Source organism: Corapipo altera, unplaced genomic scaffold (assembly GCF_003945725.1).
Source record: "Corapipo altera isolate COAL_440 unplaced genomic scaffold, ASM394572v1 48, whole genome shotgun sequence".
Lineage (NCBI taxonomy): Eukaryota > Metazoa > Chordata > Aves > Passeriformes > Pipridae > Corapipo > Corapipo altera.
The window spans coordinates 1,266,692-1,287,310 of record NW_020884931.1 but is presented as its reverse complement, the minus strand read 5'-3'; the positions used below and the strand labels follow the sequence as shown (position 1 = coordinate 1,287,310).

Below are 20,619 nucleotides of genomic sequence, written 5' to 3'. Positions count from 1 at the left end.
CTTTTGTTTGCTGTGTTAATATGATAATTGTCTCCCATGCTTCAGATAAATAGGTTCAGGTCTGAGCTAGAAAAGAATTTACAGAGACCTCACCACTGGCACTGAAAAATATGTGCAAGACTCTTCTAAAGATTTCTTTACAATAAGCTAGTTGATTCAAATTTTCTTATGCCCTTTATTAGTTCAAATTTTTAGTTTGTTTTTTTCTTTGTTTGATTTTTTTCTCTTAACAACTGCATAAGGAAGAGACAAAAATGGCAGCCTTTTAGATAACTTGAGTATTTCCCTGCAAGATTTCTGTGTTTACCAAAACATATATTTTAGCTGAGAAATCAGTATATCACAAGACTGACTTTCTCAATCACCCACTATGTGAGAGAGCTCACACTCAGAAGTCCAATGTGCCTTCACTGCTGCTTTCTGAGAGTCCTCTCTCAAGACAAATTATATCCATATGAAATTTCACAAAAAGGAAAAACTTATGTGAATGGTCAAAAAGCACAATATCCCCTCAGTTGGCAGCTCCTAATATGTATGCTCTTCATGATACCCAATGACTTTTCCTCATGCCTGAAACTCCCTAAAACTGGGCCTCAGATATTTCCTAGGTTCACCTTACAGCTTGTTTTTTGAGCCAAATTCAGGAGAAAAGAATAGTTGTGATGTACAGAACTGAAGGTACACACATTTACCCAAAAACCTTTCCAACATTTCCCTTCAGTTGTCTGAAAGATGACTCCCTTAACTGGTGCAGATTAAGCATTCCATGTCTCAAGAAGTGATGCTTCTGCCTTTCTGTAAATAACATGCACTTTCCCAGGATGTTCTTGCATGGATGTAGGCCAAATTAATTCACTTTGGGACAGCATAAGTCTGTGTTGCTGAAAAAAACCAATCAACTCTCTCTACCAGAGGTTATTTTTCTACTGTCCCTGCACCATTCCTGCCCCCCCCCCCCCATATCCTGTTTTATTTTACAACAGGTGTCAAAAAACTGCAGGAAATTAACAATTAACAGTTTTGTTAATGAGTCACTTTAGTCAAATTCACCACCTAGACACTTGAACATTTGTGCTGGTAGTAAAGCAATTGGCAATGTAAGAGCAGGACCAGCAGACAGGAAGACAGTTAGAAGAACAGAATTTTTAAAGTACATGAAAATTTTTTTAAGAGGTAGATGATATTCTGCAGCAAACCCCCCAAAGAATAGTATGCAAGCATTTGAAAAATGATCAGCAGTGGCCCTGCTGGTTCCCTTTACATTCCCAGTTAAGTCACTCCTATTGTTCAAGGAGTGGAGAGCACTTTCTCAGAAATATTTTTGACTGTTAACATGTCAGCACCTGGGAAAATACCCACTGCATATTTCTGAGTTTCCATTAAAACCAAATCATAGACCTTGCCCTGGGTGCTCCCAAGATTACAAGTGAGGGCAAACAGCTACTACTTTTCTCCAGAGCAGGTGGGCAAGGAGATTGCAGGAAGAGGTGAATGGCTTTGCCACCACTCCCTCAGTAAGCCAATTAATGTGATGGCCTTATGTGGTGTAACCTTTCACCCTATATTTAACAGAGAATGAGAAATCAGAAGCATCTTTCGTAACTGGCTTCTGCGGCTGTACAGAAAAACTTATGTTCTATCCCTTAATTACTTTAGCCCTCCTGACTATATTTACACAGGTTTTGCTTTCAAACCTGAACTTTTTTCCTGGTTGAGCTGTTTTCGACCTTGCTTCACAACACAGTGCCTAAAACAAGATACAGGGTGGTATAAGTACAGCTTCAGTACTGAGAACTCTAGCGAGAGTTTCTGAGTGAAGAAGCAGTTTTCCTTTTTTTGCATGCTTTCTGTTAGCAGCTAGTAGATTGTAATCAGAATTTGATTGAAAAGGGTCATGTATGTTTTCAGTTTTGTGGCACAGCAGCAAACCCTGTTTGTTAGGAAATTATGTGAAAAGGAGCCTTTAAACTCATATTGCTGAATGAGAAGGAGTCCAATGACTTCCTGTTCTAAATCTGCAAAGTATAGGCAAAATGTCAAAATAATTATTTATAATTATTTCAAATTTTATGCCACCATCAGAGGGGAGTCCCTCACTGAACTTGCAGTGAAAGTACCCTGTTATTTGCTGCATGTTCTCTATGGTAAAGCTCTATTACATATTTTTAGTGAACTGTCAGCCAGACCTAATGACAAAAATATCAAACTCTCACCCAATTCACAAGCACTGTGTAAGAAAACAGGCCAAATACAAAACCTTACATTTTGAGTGGAGCTATAAAATTCTATAATGTTAATAATTTTCCACTGCAAATAACAGCAAAAATGGAGCAAATAGTATATACTAAGAATTCTTTTCACCAGATAGTAAGAAGTTAATACATGAGAATGTATGAATGATTTGCTTATCACAGTAGATTTTGGAATATCCATAAGAGCACAGCTGAAGATTGTGGACTTCACAATAAAATACAGTTTTACAAGCAGTAGTTTTCAAAAGGATGTATAGTCTTCATTTAAATTTTTCTCCTGCTTAAAATTCATGTGCAAATTGAAAATATACTGTAATCGAACACCATTGTTGGTTCTTTAATATATACAGTTTTCCTCTTGTTTACCAATAATCTGACAGAGTCTCTTGTCATGCCCTGGATTTGTAGAATACTTTGACAAGAAAGAAATGCTTCAGTAACAGATGTTGCATATGCCAAACAGAATAATTTAATCATCTGTAATCTGTACATGTGCAGAACAGGAAAGTTTTAAAAGATGAACATAGAAAACAAGGAAAAAAGATTACGGATTATAGAGAAGAACAGAGAAATGAAATTGAATGAGAAAATAAAAATGTGAAGAAAAATAAATGATATAGAGAATGGATGAATAAGTAGATTGACAAAAGAAGGAGAGATGCATGTAAATACAATCTGTGAAAGGGCACTTCACTGGAAGAACAAGCAGAAAATCCTCAAAGCCCAGGATACTCTTCCTAATTGAAAAAGGTGGACACCCAGCCAGCATGGCTGGTTCACACATTCCCTGGGGAATTGTATACATGTATATTATGACAGTACTCTCTACTCTCTAGCATTCTGCAATTCATAATGATTTCTTATGACAGTCCCACATTTGAGTGTAACTGAATTCAGCGTGATTTCTCTATGAATTATTGCCTACAGAAGCAAAACTGTGTACTAGAAAACTGACCTAAATCTCTCCTGCACTGTTTATCACTAGTTGAGCAATCTTTCACAGCAGCATTCAAAAAACTATTATCCTGTATGTTTTTATATTGAGCAAAAGTATCAGATTGGGAAATGAGAGTCAGCTATTTACCAGTTAACATTACTAATGGTATACAGCATCAAATAATAAAAACCTTACAGTCCTACTCTGCTGACTCATATAAAAATATAGACAATTTATTTTCAGAATTACAGCAACACAATATAATAAAAAATACTCAAAACCCGAAAGATGAAATAACATGTAGGACTGCATATGCCTGTGACAAAGTAAAAAGTATATTGTATAATAAAACCAGCAGCCTTTAGAGCTACAGGTACTTGGATTTTTTCAGGTTCTAATGTTTTGGAAGCATTAAAACTGGGAAAAAAATGCAATTTAAATTAAGTCGAGATATTAGCCCTTAACATTGCAGCAGTGAAAAACGGAAATGTAGCACACCTGTATTTGTTCACAAATCATTCAGAAACTGTTATTGAACTGTAATGCAAATTTTATGGGATGAAGTTCTGTCTTTAAGAAATACTAGGGAAAAATCCCATTCAGTTCAACAGGATTCACTGCTATTTATAATTAATGCTTTATAGTTTGCAATTAAAAGGTAACAATTACTTCTCTCATTGAAAGGGAGAATTGGTTTGGGGTTTTTTATTTTATTTTTTTAATACTTTATTCTCAGACAATTTTTAAGGATTAGCGCATCAGTTTTCTATACAATATATAGAAGCTGTATAGCCATCAACTTAGTTTTTACAGAATGACTAATGCCAAAAAATGCTGTGCATTCATGCTATTTGAACCAACAGAGTTCACTGCAGTCTTGTTTTTAAATTAGTTCCTCAGCCAATGAACATTAATACTGAAACCATAGCAGCTATTTCTGTTCATAAAATAAGTTTTCCCCTTTCTCCTAGTGTCAGCATCAACATTGACCTACATGTACCTGCAGCTTAGAAGGACCATTTATCTCACTGCCTGACAGACAATTTCATTTCGTAAGCTTGCAGGTCTGAAGAACACAATGAGGTGATTTAAAGATGTACAAAACTAACATTTCAGCAATGGCATTTTCTGACTGACATGACAGAATTTTGAGTGGTGTAAGGTTTTATGAGGATACCAATCTTCCAGCCTAGCACAAAATATTTAGTATGCTACACAGTTCCATACAAACAGCATGAACAGTCTCCATAAGATTATTAATGAGACACAAGCTCAGTAGTGATCTGATATCTGATTAACATTTTGAAATATTGAACTATTCTGTGCTTCAAAAAAGGAAGACCACAAAATGCCACCTTCTGTAAGACAGGACAATAGCTAAAGGTAAAGACATGATCAAGTGTAGAAAAAATTGCTACCAAAATCATAGCTCTGTCCAGGCAAGAGTTATTAATTTGATCTGTAGTGAGCAGAAGACAGGCTTGAGGTTGCACTCAAGTGAAAATGAGAGGAAGAGGTGTAGTATTTTATTCACTAGGTCAAAGTAGGATAAAGTGCTTACATTCACATCTTCCTTTTTCTTCTCTCCAGCTCGTTTATGTTTAGTTTAACTTTTTTTTCAAAGCTATCTCTCCAAAATCAAACCAGATAGCTTCATCCTGACATTAGCTCTGTTACTAGTCTAGGTATAACAAATATTGCAGTCCCAACACCGACGTTATATCAACATGACTAACTTCTAAGCAAAACCCCATTATATTGCCTAATAATCAAGCATTTTTTAAAGATTGCTAAGAGCAGTAATTATTCATAATCTAAAAATTAAGACATGTTATCTGGTTGTTGAAAAAGCACAATGAGTGCAGATAAGAAAACATTGTAGTACTTACCGTACTGAAAGCTCACAAAACCCTGTTCAGTACACAAGCACCAAAGGGAGGTGGAACTAATCACGAAAGTTCAATTCTAATAGCAAAAAGACTATAAACAAACTGCAAAGAAAAATAACTTATGAGTATTTTATATCAAGGATATTTTGTAGAGAGGTTATGCTGCTTTTGTATGAGAACAAGAAGAACTTATAACTGCTAATTCAATCCAGTACATATATTTCTCATCTTTGCAACCTCTTAATTGGAGGCTTACTACTTTGTGTTTGTAGATTCTCTTTTGATCCAAAACTTGCTTAAAAACAAAACCTAGAAACCATTTAAATTTATTTTTATGACACATCGTTTAGTCCAAAAGAGATTAAAAAATGGAAACACCTGTTATATTGTGGTTTTATTCCTGGGGTTTTTCCCTATGTTAGTAATTCTGTTTTCAAAGGGATTTTCTGGTTTTAGTAAGGAATTTAAGAAAAAAAACAATATTGCTTTTCTAGGGAAAAAGGAATTTACAAGCAGCAGGAAATCTCATTACATTTCTGCTCGAAAAGCTGTTTGTCTTACACTTGGAAAGCTTTCTCTCATTGGGACTTCATCAGTATAAAAAATTAGTGTCCTGTGGCAGACCAACAAAATATTTCTGAGATTTTTCATGATTTTATACATTTTAGTAAGTGGCAATAGAAAATATTTTTGTTTATAAGCAGGAAATTTTTTTTTTTTAATTTTTTTTTTATATATAAGGAAGCTATCTTTATGTCTTTGTACCTACAAGCATTTTCTTTATTCTATTGAAAAGTCTGTCTGGATTTAAGTGTGATTTAGATTAAAAACTTGCTGCAAGAAAATTCTACTTTTTAATACAAATGTTGTATTTTTGTCTTGTAAAATCATTAATTGAAAAATCTATTAGCAAATGACAAATTATAACTGCAGGTCCTTGTTTTTCTCTGTAGGTTATAAAACTATTAAGGAATGTTATGTTAATGTCTTTTAACTACTAATAACTACAAATTACACCTATGGAGTTTGTTGTTTAGTTTTGTTTCTATTTTCATAAAGCCAGTCCTCTGGCCTGCAAAACCTGTTAAGAAGGGAAAGAAAAGAACAACCCAAAACTCAAGTCTACCATACTTACTATCAATAATTTTGTTGACACCATTCAGGAATTCCATAGACTCAAAATAAAATCACAGTCCTTTTTCTCCTTTCAGAATATAGCCTCTTAATCCAAATAATATCAGAGAAGTTAAAATTTAGTCCATTCATCTGGCAAATGTTTCCCTCTGTTTCATAAACATGCATATCACAGAGAAAAATTGTTCAATTTAAGGGTTTTTCTACATGATTAGAGTGTAAAAAATCATCATAAAAATATGGTTATTTTCAGACTTAATAATATCCTTATTGCAATGTATCACATTTACATAAAGATTTAGCAAAACCAATTGTGCTATAACCAGCCAGTAAATATAGTTAATTGTCTTGGAGGATTATAAATAGAAATTTATAGTAGTACAAACAATGATGTTCCAACAGTCTCACCATAAGTTGAAGACAAAATGTCAAGAAAACTAGAAGGAGGACACGGGGGGAAAAAAGTGTGACAGCTTATCAGAAATGCTGGTTCAAAAATTCTATGGCTACTGTAAATAAAATAGCCCATCTCAAATAATACAGTACTACAGGTACCATTTCCTCTATGTTTGTTAACAAACTATAAGATACTTTTTAATATTTTAGCTAAAGTTATGTCCTGTGGGAAGGACATAAATTACTTGCTAGAGTATATGATGACTTTTTACACAATGATAATTAATCATCACATTTCATTAATAAATTATCGAGTGCTTGCAAACTGTCCACAATCTTTTTAATCTAGTTTGCATATTTTATAATGGTGGAATAACATTTTAAAAAGTTTGAATAGGCACTTACTGGAATTACAGTTAATCCTGATACAGTCTAGATGGGGAAGAATAGATGAAAAATGAAAATTTATCCTTCAAGGTAATAGCTGCAGACATCCAATAAAATCACAGTCCACCCTTCCGGGGACAGACACATGCAAATATGGCCACTCCATATCATCAGTGTTTACATACTGTTATAACCCAGATATACTGCGATAAATCTTTATAAATAGAAACGACAAATAGGGTAAAAATGGCCAATTTCAAACAAAGCTACATGGTGACAAATCTAAGTGAAAAATTAGGATTAAAAGTCAAAGATGCTTAACTGAGGCAGGCTGCAACTTTCTCCCCATCTGTGAAAGAACAGGTAATTTCTCTCAATGCAATTAAAAAGTGCTCCGTCACAATGGGTCATAGAGCAAGCCAGGCCACAATCAGACATCTTGGACAACTTGTGGATAGTATACCTCAAAGGCTTATCTTCAAAAACTAAGTATTAACATTACTTAGGCCTACAAATAAGGTTTTGTGGGTTTACATGTCCTTAATGTATAGATTTAAGAAATGAACAGTGATTACTTTAAAGCTACATTAATGCACAGGAAAAAAAAAGTCACATATTTATAAACATTCATCAGAGAATGAAGAGAATTCTTTATATTTTGAGATTATGTTCTTGTCTGACTAAAAAAAAAAAAAATTAAAAAAAAAAAAAGAGAAAAAAAGGGGGTGTCAGAGAAAGGAACAATATTGCTAGGGCATGGATTTGTTTACTTTTTATTTACTTTCACAAACTATAGAAGTAGGCAGAGGCTGGTGTTTTGTATGTAAAGTGAATACCCTGATCTGTCCACAATCATCTGCTGCATTTATTTATTGCTGAAAAAAAAAAAATCTAAACTCTACACCACGCTGCTTGATTTTACAGATACTCCTGGTTTATACCTTTGAGGAACAGATATACCATCAAACCTAGATTTTGTTTCCATATAGCTGAGTTTGTCATGTGTCGTCAACCGCATCAGAAAAGTGGTTGCAAACAGCCAAGGAGCAGCACCTGCACACCCCCTTTACAGAAAGCACCAGGGAGCCTCCCCACCACAGCCTGCAGCAGCCCCAGCTCCACACTGGAGGGGACTGCAAGGGAAGAGTCAACTGGGATACCCTGTGCTTCTCCTTCTCCCTTCTGATAGCTAAACACCAGGACAGTATTTCAGTGAGCAACACTTTTATGAAGTGGAGGGTTGGGTGATTATTTTCTCACCCCTACCCATGCTTTCTAGAAATCATTTATCTGCAACTAAAACAATAAAATACTTCATTCCCTTTAAAAACGTCATTCTGCTGAATGGGAATGGCTGCACGAAATGTGCATTTTCCTGAGCATAATTCTGTTCTCTTTCAGGTCCTGACTCGGACTTATTCATACACATGGCAGAAGTGCTTTTGTTTCTTTCTTTCTTTTCTTTTTTAACTAGGGAAAACCACACCCTAACATTGTGTCCATCCTTAAACAAGGAAACCAATTTTTTTTTTTCTGTAAAAGGGCTTGTGCCTCCTGTGTTCACAAGGCTGTTTGCTGAGGGCCGCAGTCTTTGGGCATTGAAGGGTTGTGTTATCGTTTGATACTACAAAAATACCACTACAGAATTGTTTAAAAAAGAGGAGATGGATTTACTATAGATTTGACACCTAAAAAAAGGAGACCAAGAAATCCATCAGTGGGAATATCTAATTGCAATGTTTCTAGTGTTGAAACTAGAAAGTCTTTGATATATTTGCATGTTTTACATTAATTGGTGCAGGTAAAACTGAACTGACCTACATGCACGTTGTTTCTGCTTGCACATTTAAGTTGTGGAATTGATACTGTGAAGAAGTTGTGGAAGGAGAACAGCCTTCCACAATGAAGAATAATTATTTAGCCCAAAAATACCACTGACGAATTTGTCTTCTTTTTTTAGAATACACAATAGTACAAAAATATTGTGATGGATTATGTTAAGACTAAATAAAGAATACAAAAATGCAAAAGAAAACAAAATAAATTATAATAATGGTCATGTATTTGTGTATGCACATACGCAAATGTTGCATTGACATGTGTTTATATATCATTTCACTTTACTTTTAATGTTAAAACAGGCTGTTTCATAAATGTTTGCAAGCAAAAAGAAAAATGTAAAGAAAATGTTAATTTCTTGGAGGAAGAGGTTGTTACCTAGGTTGACCGTTAGCTTAACTCGTCCTGCATCCAACTCTAAACGAAGGGTATCTGCAGATTCCCTGGAAGTTGTTGCCATTAAAATGCCATAAGCTCGTTGAGACCTGAACCGTAAAGAAACATCTTCGGCCTCTGTATGCATCACAACAGGGAGCTGTATTTTCATAAACATACTTCCATCATAGCTTAAAATTGTTGCCTCTGAAAACATAAAGGAGAAAATCAGTTGCTTAAGAATCATGTCTACTGAAACTCCTTAAAGATAAGATGGCAAATGTATATTTACTTAGCACGGCACAGAAAAATTATATATTACATTTCATTATTACATAAGCAAAGTTGGGTTTGTTTTTTGTTAGTTTTTTTTCTTGTTTTATTTTGTTTAAGTGGCATATTTTGGTGCTTTTTAAAGAAACTAAATTGCTCTGTAATGGCTCAGTCATCTTCAACCAGATCAGTAAAGTCACATATAAAGCAATGCTTGAAAAACTAGGTCTGAACTACTCAAAGTAGGTCAAAGACAGTAAAACACATTCAGGTAAACCTTACAGCCTAATAAAAGGCCATGTCTGACTGTAATTCACCTAGATAACCATCCTTAGGATGCTTCATGCATAAACCTATCAGTATTGCTACCACCACAGTTACAATTATCATCCAGTTTGCAAAAAGCCTCCTAAAAACGGGTAACTGTGCCTAGCATGGTTTGGATGGGGCACAGATTGCTCTACGACTACAAAAACCGTGGTATAGAATCAAAAATGGGTACATGAAGCTCACGACAGCCTCAACCAGAGGATTGAGACTAGACTTGGCATATTGAGGGTAAGATCTTAAAACCCCCGAGACGAGCAAATAACTGTCACTTTCAGACATTACAGGAAACCCTCCCGGCGAAAGGCTCTGACACAGAGCAATCACAGTCTGTTAGAGCCCAGAGCAACCAGCCACAAGTCTTCTTTTCCCAGCTTCCAGGCTGGTAACAAGAAGGTAGCAAAAAGACTTCATTTCTGCTCACAGGGAGACACTGCGGTTCCTAGAAAGCAAAGGAAATGTATTTCTGAAATGTGTTAGGAAGCCCTTTCTTGCAGGACAAACAAACATTGTGGCCAGTCAACCACCACAGCCTTTGGAAATGGCTCGTGGGGTTGTTGAGAGTGGCACATCATGGTGGAAGGAGCAATGAAAGAGCAACACCCTTTACCCAAACACAGCAGTCAGTAGGCAGACCACCAGTAGGCTCTGCAGAAACATACAAAACTATCCATTCTTCATAACTAAAATCACTACCCGATTGGCAAAATGCACTATCTGAATGTGCCCTGTTTTTATGCACATCTGATTGTTTACCTACCACTACCTCACTAGAGACCTCCTAGCTTCTTCCATTCTTTAACTCAAAAACTCTCCATCTCAGAAATGGTTGAAGTGTTAGATGATGAAATCTAAACACAATGCTACAGAATCTTTCTTAGAAAAAGGTGCAATTCTGGGGGCACCTCAACTCACTGAATAAAATGTTAGTTACTTGCCCAATAACAGACCTGATGAGCAATGAGCAGAAAAAGGAGACAGCAGAGAACACCTGTGGGAAACTTCTCTATGCTTCAATTTGCTGCAGTATAATGGAGACACTTTTCTATAACAAAGGTGTATTGTGGTCCCAACTTTTCAAGGACCAATAATACTGATACTAAGTTTAATAAGTATCATAACTAAGTTTGTCAAAACTGTTTCCATTGCATATCTTGTATACTGTTAAAGACAGACAAGCTCTTCAAGACTTCCAGTATACATGATACATGGAAGGACAAAATGTTTCACTAATTCTCTAAGAGGCAAAAATGATAGATGATATTTTCATTAATGGAATCATGAAATGGCTTGGGTTGGAAGGAACCTTAAAGATCATCTAGTTCCAAATGCCTGCCATGGGCAGGGCCACCTTCCACTAGACCAAGCTGCTTCAAACTCCATCCAACTTGGCCTTGAACACTTCCAGGGATGGGGCCTCTGCAGCTTCTCTGGACAACCTTCTCCTGTGTAAAGAATTTTAGACCTCCCCAGTACAAATTTGGAGAAAAGAGTTTGATGTTGGAAAAATGGGTTTATTAATACTGGTGTGAAAGTCCTTAGATGTAACAGGTTAGAAGAACACATTGACAGGTTTGATGATTTCTAGCTATGCAGGTAATGATGATTTCAGCATATTCAAAACCTAAAATTTTTCTGTGAAACAGGTTAAATACTTGCAACAGTCTGAAAAGAGATTTCATGTTAAAGAGTTGTCAGTGAAAGGTGATTTGCTTTTTGACTGTTTGGGGTTTCTCTTTGTTGGTTTTGGGTTTAGGTTTTTTTGTGCGTTTGTTTCTTCCTTGCTTTCTTTTGAGGGGAGCGGGGAGTGAAAGTCATGAGCTCATTCCTATATCTATTTTACAGTTATATTACAACTCATTCCTATATCTAGCTGTCTAGCCTGTGTATAAAAAGCTCAGAAGATCTTTACCAAGGTTAATATGATTTAGATAAAGAATTCTAGCAAAAAAGCTAAAGTTACATGCTAATGTAAAAGAACATAAAAGGTATTTTATATGGTCTATTAAAAACCACCACACTAATAGTATTCAGGGTTTTCATATACAGAGCAAATCCAACATTCAGCAACACTGGAAGTCTGCAGGTGACAAATTATCTTAAGATAATGTAAAAGAAAGTTGTCAGAATCAGCACTGTTACAATTTGCCAACTTTCCTATACTTATCCAAGTTTTTTAGAAAATTACAGAAAAAGGAGAGAAGGAACTGTCTTAATTGGAGATGACCTGTGAGTATTTAACATCATGGTGAAGAGACCTGATGTGATTAGATACTCAATCCTCCTAAACCAGACTGTGCCAGTTATTTTGGAAACAGATGTTCCAAGAACAAAACAAGGATACTGAACAGAAGATCAAATGACTTAAAAGCTCTGGGTAATGAGGGGGCTCCCTCGTCAACTAGCTCCTTTCAATATGGGGAGCTCCAAGTCATGGGCTTTCTAAATATGAAGGTATCACAGGGAAAAGAAAAAACAAAACCCAAACAACAAGCAAAGTAAAAACAAACACAAAACTGGCGAGAATGAATTGCTAATTTGCAAGGCCTGGTTGGTAAGATGGCGAGTTGAATGATGAGAGGCACTAGTTATGCAAACCTTGAAGGAACAATTTGTCTAAAATTAAGTATCAATTTTTGCCCTCTTTATTTTTTTTTTTTTTTTTTTTTTTGGTTGCTTTGGATCAACTAATTCCAAAGAGGTATTTGTCTCATCTTTATTTGAAATCTACATGGTTAAATATTCTCACATAAATGTTGCCAGAATGTCTTTTTTCTTTTGTTCAGCTTTCTTTTAATTATTAGATCAAATGATAATAGGCTATAAGTTTAGCTCAGAATCTGCTATTCCTTTATATAATCAGAGTCTCCACTGCAAAGAATAATAGTTTTACTACCACTTCAGTGTTGGATTCATAGCATTGAAAAGAAAAATAGCAAGAAAATCCTTGTAAAACATCACTGACAGTCTTTTTCTGTGGCAGTAAGTAAGTGTATGCAGTAGAGTTACTAACAAGAAATAACCAGTAATACATAATACAAAAATTTACAAAAAGTTATTTTATACATTAATTCTTTGATATTTTTATAAACTTGACAATTAAAACCTTTGCTGCTTCTGAAGCAAAATCCAACCAACCAAAACGCACAAATGAATCAAAACCCTAAAAAGAATCCACTCAGTTCCCCTTCTCTATTTTTTTTCTTCAATTTGTTTCTTATTAAAATCTTCAGGGTTAGATAGTGTTCCTTCCTACATATATATATACACACACAACACTTCAATCATCTCTGTGCCTAATACCAAGTATGCAAAGACTAGTACTGACCTGAGGGGATTCAGGACCTTAATTTTCACTTGAGCTGCAATTACCTAAATTGCTCAAGAAACTGAGGCACCAACTCTTCTGGAAACTTACCTACAACTGTTCCTACCCTCAGAAATACTGAACTGGATATTTATAGGGATAGGTAGAATTTTCCAACCAGATGCTATTCTTCAGTTCACAGCTTATTTAAATTAAAGTGAAAGAAGTATGGACTAGGTACTTGAATTTCAGTGTTCCTTCTTGTAAGTTTTGCAGTCAGGTTTGAGTTGTTTTAAAAACATGATGCTTGGTGAGTACAGATGCCTACTGCATATTTTTTAATAAATAAAACAGGATCTTTTTTTCTCTGAACCTCTTGTGATGCCTGTGAAGTCCCAAAGAGAGAATTATTAATTTTTCTTGCTTTTTCAGTTTCAAAGTGTCTGCAATAATATGAAGACTGTGTTGCAGCCCACAGAGCTGTTTTTAAAGCATAAAATCACTCTCTGTGTCTGCTATCTCCAAAATCACAAATAAACTTCACCCAGAAAGTGACAGACAATGCAGTCCAGAGTCATTCCAGGAGGTATGTGAACAATTTGTATCACCTGTAATAAAGTATTCAGGTTTGCTCTCTGATCGTGTTTCATTTACCAGTATTAGTAAAGCAATAGTAATGCCCTGAAAACACACCCTGATATATACCATTTTACTCCTAGAAATTGTGTGAGTATTCAAATATGTATTGGCTGCTACTGAGTGAAATTTATTTTTTGTTCTATTCCCAGGCATTTGGTGTTTTCTCTACGGCAGCTACTTCAGTCCACCTGGGCCCAAAGCTGCAGACTTGGTGAATCATAGGGAATCTTTCCATCAGTCTGATAGAAACAATTATTTATATGTGATTTGTTACTAGATAATATGTGAATAGAAGTTGAAATGGTTCCTACCAATTCCCACACTGATATTATTTCAGGACTGAAGTCCTAAGCCACACTGTAGGGGTACTAGAACTTTAACACACAGGACCAATCAGTTAAGACAGTGATGGAATTGCTCTAATATTTTGAACACATGATTCTTCATACCATGTATCGTCATATTACCTTTATTTTTCTTCATTTAAAATTATAAAGCATCCAGATATAATGGAAGGAATGAAAGTTACATTTCTTTAATAGGTATGTGTGTACACAGGTGTCCGTGCATGCACAATGTGGATATCTACACACACTCTACTTTCAACATATTTTCCCCTGAGAAATGTCACTTTGATAACTCTTTGTTGGCATGCTTAATTTTTCTTATCACTGTTTGATTATTTTAGTATTGTTCATTGTTCCTAGCCATCCAGTCAAGAGCATACACCTGCAAAAGGCCTTGCCAAGAGGCAATCAACATACTGTGATCTACAAAGAAAGATAGGAAGCCAAATTATATTGCTGTGACATCTGTCCATCCATCTGCTATAGTTTCCATAATCTACTAAAGCAAATCTACAGATTATACTGATGTTTAACCTTACTGAAAATCCAGAGTAAAATCAAGAATAACTTTCAAAAGGATAAAATGGGTATGGACATTATATATATATATATGTATGTATGTATATAATTTGAAGTATACATAAATTAAAATAGGGCCAAGTGGTGTTCCGGGGTTTTTGTGCACTAATAAACTCTAATTATTTCAGATTCTGTATTGTACACCAAACATCCAAGTAGTGATAAGTATGGATGTTATCACTCCTGTTTTAGGGGAAAGAGCATGAAAAATAAATTATGGCAATAAAAAGTAGCTACACACTTTTGTTTACTGAAGGTACCTTAATCACTTAATGTTAAATATTTCAGTTGTTTAATCTCCAATATTTTATTATAAAGCTTTCTTTTCTTTGTGAAACTGTATTGTTTGTTGAAATGAATATGTTCTTATTTCTTTTAATTAGTTTGAACAATTATAATTGTGTTGCTTATATCACCAAATACAAAAGTTTATCAGTTACTGCACATTGGCAGTGGCTATAATAACTTTGTGTGGTATGATGCCAACACGACGCTTTCAGAATCCCAAAAGCTATAATCTTACTAATGCATGACCATTTGGGATATGAATATTACTGAGAAGACATCTCCTTTCAGTGTAGTTTCCTCTGGAGAGGGAAACCCAAGAGCAGGAAATGATCCCATACTGCTGAACTGCCACATATTTTTCTGTTGGACAAGAACCAAATATTATTGTAGAGAAGCCAACACCACCGCTATAGTGCCACCATTCCCACTGGGGGCATGCACTGGGAAAATGAAGCCTTAAACTGGACAGTGACTGAAAATAAGACATGGGAAGTAAAAAAGACAACGTTTTCTATATAAAGTATCGCCACCTGTCCAATATATTTATGGAAAATTGTTATGATGAAGCCTGTTTTGAAGTTCTTTGCAGATCTGCGCGTGTTTGTGTCTCTAACGCACACGTTTCCCGGCTTTTCATCGGAAAAAAAATGCAAATCCGGTTTTCGCTTGTGCCCTATGTAATAGGAGAGTTTGGCCACAGGGTGGTACACCAGCCATGTTTAACCGAAGGCTTCGGGGATGCTCAAGCAGCTCGGCTGTGCCCTCTGCCAGCTTCACTCCACCAGTAACAACAATCTGGAGAGCTCAGAATAACTGGCCATGAGCCAAAGGCATAAATTGTCAGAAAATAAGACAGGAAAAACCCGAGAAAAATCGGAGAATTTTCTTGCAAATACTAGTAATATCGTGGTATTAATATTATCTAAATGCACGTATCTATTTACATACAACTTGAAACATTCATTAGAGTTTTGTTTTTAAAGAAAACATTTTTGTTTCATCTGACTAGCTAGAAAAAATAATCAAACAGATGAAAAAAAATTACGTTTCCAGTCAATAAACTTTAGGTTTAGATTTCAGGTTGAACAGAATCTGTACTGTGTTGAATGTGAGATGAAAAAATACAACTTCTGTCATTGACACATTTTCTATTGCAATAAGAATAAAAAAAACGACCTAAAATATTAACTACACTTTTTTATTGTTTGCCTACTTACATTAAAATCTTTTGTTAGCACACTCCATAATTTTAAATGAATTACAGGATTTTCTACCTGTTAACTAATTTCAATATCTGCCTTCCTTGCCACTATCCACCTTTTCAATAAAATAAATGGTGTTTGTAAACTTCACTGTTACCTTTTCTAGGCAAGAGGGATACTCAGAGATTAAAGATAACTAGAAACAGTTTTCTTGGGTACTAGGATCCTTTTAAAAAGAGTTAAGTAAGAAATTTCATTTCCTACACTGATTCTTCCGCTTTGACTCATGGATGAAGTTCTGGTCACAGATTTAAGTGATACTGTGGAATTCAAAAGTAAATTTAATTACAGACTGATATTGACATAAATAGGCAGAGAACAAGGCCTCCATTTGGAATTGGAATGTGACACTTTAGCCATGCAATACTGTTTAAAATTGCTTTCACAAAGCTTTTCAGAACTCAGCAATATATGATGAGAGAAAAAGGAGGTATTTTCTACGAAACATTCAGCAATACTGACTCTCTGTCATAGGCAACTAATACTTCCTCATGCATCTTAGAGTCTCCTCTAAGATCTTTCCTCTAGAGTTATTCCTTTCAATCTGGAGCAGGGCTCCATCTCATACCAAATAAAAACCAGGATGCATTTTTTGCCTCGGGAGAGTTAATGTTAGTTTACCACTTTTAATCACTGTGAAGGATTCTGTAAAAGAGAAATGCAGTTATCTCATGGAACCTACCTCTTTCGCACGATCTCCCAAGGTAGCCCGTGCCAGAGCAATCACAAACATATCTGTTCCACCCATCCCTGCACACACCATTGTTTTTACAGGGGTTGCTAAGGCAAGGTTTTGCAGTTTCTCTTGAGCATGAGGGTTTTACTCCAGCTGTGCTTTGAATTTCAGCCATCTGTCGAATATCTTTGCTTTGACCATCAATAAATAAATCTCTAATGCAGCCGACGTATCCATAATTGAGAAGTGCTGTCCACACCTCTGTTGGGAAGACGAGGCCTGCTTTATTTTCTGGTAAGCCTCCAAGATATAAGTCATCATCCAAGTCAAGGATTTCACTTTCCCCTGGTGCAGTATATGGTGTTCGTAATGTGTTCACAGATATGGTCCCTGAAAAGACAACAAAATGTATGATTTTCAAGACATTTAAAAGATTTTGGTTCTGCTTTTTTACTCATTCATCTTCACATCACAAACAGCTAAAAGTGAAGCACAGCTATTCTATTTGTACATCTACAGAATCATAAATACACTTCACTATTTTAATTTCAATGGAGTACAAATACTGTCAGGAAGTGAATTATGAGAAAAACATTTATGCACAATACTACAGGATCACAATATCAAAAAAATCCAGCCAAAATCACCTTATCAATCTCATAGGGGAAGGGAGAATGCAGTTGAGAGTTATTTTCAGAAATATCCTCATTGTGCAACAACAACAACAACAACAAAATCTTCACTACCTCATATGCATTTCAAAGCATTAAGGGTGAGGTTGCCCTGATAGGTTGTAACCTGGGAGGCATATCTGTGTCTTTGGTTTGGATCCAAAGACACAGTATTTTTAAAAGACTCTCACCACTTTCAGTGGGCTTTGGATAAGACTCTTTTTTCTTTAAGTGCAGGAGGAAAATACTCTCATCAGCTTCCAGGGAGGCAATCATTAAGAAGGTAGTGATGCACTCCTAGAGTGAAAATCAATGCCTCTGGCACTTACCTCGAAATGTGTGCATGTTACAAACAAAGGGAGAGAAGATGTATATAGACCTTCAGGAAATCAGAAGTATCTATTTGATTTAAATTTAAAAATTAAATAAACAAAATTAAACCTAAAATAGAGTTCTCTTTCTACAAAGTGTCTGACTAAAAAAACTGTAATCAACTGCAAAGATTCTTTTTGGTTATACTTTTTAAAAACAATGAGGTATGCAATTATTACAGTTTGAATAAGCAGAAAAACAAATTTAGTACATGAAGTCACAGAACATACTTATGTAAATCCAATTTAATTTTATTGCTAAGTAAAATCATTTGAAAACAAAATCTTCATGTAGATCTTCACAGAAGTGACTCCTTACCATTCTATGGGAGTGCAAAAGCAAACAAAATATAAATCAAAACATTATATAGGTCACCAGATTGCTATAATATACCAGTCATATCATGTAACACTTATCTTCTGAACATGCCATTAAAAGTGTATAAATGATGACAAGACATTGAAGAATCATATTTACCACAATGAATTTATCATACACATATATACAAAACTAACATGATTCACTACCTCCAGTGTTAACCTGGAAGAGATTCCACAAGATAACACCAATTATCAAAAATGCTTCCGCTGTGATAGGAGTTGTGCCCAGGAATAAGACATTCAGATTTTTTTAGAGCATACATACTAAAATATGAGTTTTAAGCAAAGGAAGGTCAGAAAAAGATCATTCTCCTACTTGGATATATCCTAAAATTTAGGTTTCTCTTTTAGCTACAGACTCTCGTGGAAGCTATGTTCTTTCTGTTCTTCTGTTGTTTCAATTGGTTAACTTCAACAATGCAGAATGAATAACTAAAGAATTTGAAACTTTAGTGAAAGGTCTTTGGGGTAAAGATCTCAGGAGGTCCAACTTCCATGTGAGACTTGGGACATTTGGATTTTAGAAGGGCTGGATACCACTACAAACAGTCTCCTTACTATCAGAAGAGATCTAAAAAGATAAAACAAAGGTTTGCATAGCATTTTTGCATCTTCGTAAGGACATTTAAAGAATAAGGATGTGGTCAGTTTTCCCTTTTATGTATTATCAAAAAAGTTTTCCGTGTGAGTTGAATAATCACACAGATGTAAAAATGAACTTTCAGTCTTAACTGTAAGAAATAGGCATGTTGAGACAAGATTCTTTTTCTTCCCAACCTCCATCTGTTGAAAACTGATAAGATTATTATGTTTTGCTAACTCTAAAAATTTGTATTACCGTTCAGATTCTTGAAGCAGAACTTGGCACTCCTATGAAACACTTGCTATAGATTTCACCTCAGACATGCAAGCATAAACACTTTGAGATTTGATCTTATTAATCAGGTGCATCAAACAAGGACACCTGTGAATGACCTGTCAAACCAAGATAGTTAACTTTTCTGAGAGCATCCTGGGCATCAAGAAGGACTGCTAACAGACAAGAGATCATTTCTCCTTCCAAAAAAAAATAAAGATGCTGTAAACATAAATCAATATTTGTCCTCTGTATTTCTTGCTGGTATTGTTGCTTGCTCCCATCTGTTGCTGTACATGCTATTTTAGGACCAAATGCTTTAAACCTGTGTTCAGGCAGCACCCACTTGTGCACCCACACGAGTTACCTCAGCTGCAGCCTCCAACCTCAAGCTCATGAATGCGAACAATGCTGTTTTCTATTGGACAAAGGCATTTATATTTTCAAGATATTCAAGACAACTTCTAGGACTCCTTTTCCTGATTACTTTGAGTGCACAAGAAAAGACAGGTAAATCTCTGCCAGTGCAGCTGCAACATTACATGGCGTTCCAAGTGGAAGCTTTGGAAGCACAGAAGGCTTAGAAAGGTGAATGATAAAGGGAACTGTAGATCACCACTACACTCTGGTGATTGTGAATTATAGTTAAGTGATAGATTGAAGTGGGAAATTTTTCTTCAGTATGTCATAAAGGATTACCCCAAAGACAGCTTAAATATTATTTTGAATAGTTAGCAACAGCTTCTTAAATAAATGAACTTTTCACCTTCCCAATAAATGAAACCCCATAAAATATGCCCTGGGAGAATTGCTCTGAAATCTTAGTGCAATCATAGCATCTAATGACTATGGGTAGAAAAACATGACAGGTAACAGCTCCTCTGTGCATCTTTTTCATGTTTTAGAAGGCCACGAAACCACTATGACACATCTAGACTATCTCCAATTTACTGCTGGACATATTCATGACATTCCAACTAACTGCCATAGTGTGTGTATTATCTTCAACCAAAATACTGTAAGTTATCTCTACTTAATTCTTTTAGTTGAGAGCTACACTAAGGCACATAGCACCTTCAGAAGACCCAAAGCTGTTATGTAGAAGCTTGAACAAAATATCATATAGCACACTGTCTAACAAGAACTAGGACTATAATATTGATAAGCTATAGTCTATCTAATAGCAGACAACCTATGCCTGGGCACCAAGAGGTTCATGCTCTCAGTTACCAAGTTGTCCTGCTTTCCAGCTGAGCTTGTAATAGCATGTCCAGGCAATCGTACAGCCATCACTGCTCTTGGTATCCAAATTACCTTTTGTGTATCTCCGACAGGTAATGTAAACTTTATTCACTAATTGCTTTGCAAATGCAGGTGAAAAAAATCCAAGAAACATAAGGGGAAATAAGAAAACTATTCCAAAATACAGTAGA

General features: G+C 35.5%; 1 protein-coding gene across 30 annotated transcripts in view; it reads right to left on the bottom strand.

Annotated features, from left to right (window-relative positions):
- Positions 1-20,619, bottom strand: part of NRXN1 (neurexin 1) — a 706,226-nt gene that overhangs the window by 402,545 nt on the left and 283,062 nt on the right. For 20 of the 30 annotated variants that reach the window (XM_027659276.1, XM_027659316.1, XM_027659296.1 and 17 more), the window contains 3 exons: positions 16,914-17,297; positions 9,213-9,416; positions 7,014-7,040 (listed from right to left, as the gene is read on the bottom strand). In XM_027659276.1, the coding sequence (XP_027515077.1) occupies positions 7,014-7,040; positions 9,213-9,416; positions 16,914-17,297 (615 nt within the window). The remainder of the gene's footprint in view (positions 1-7,013; positions 7,041-9,212; positions 9,417-16,913; positions 17,298-20,619) is intronic. The other 10 variants (XM_027659314.1, XM_027659315.1, XM_027659282.1 and 7 more) reach the window with 1 other exon arrangement.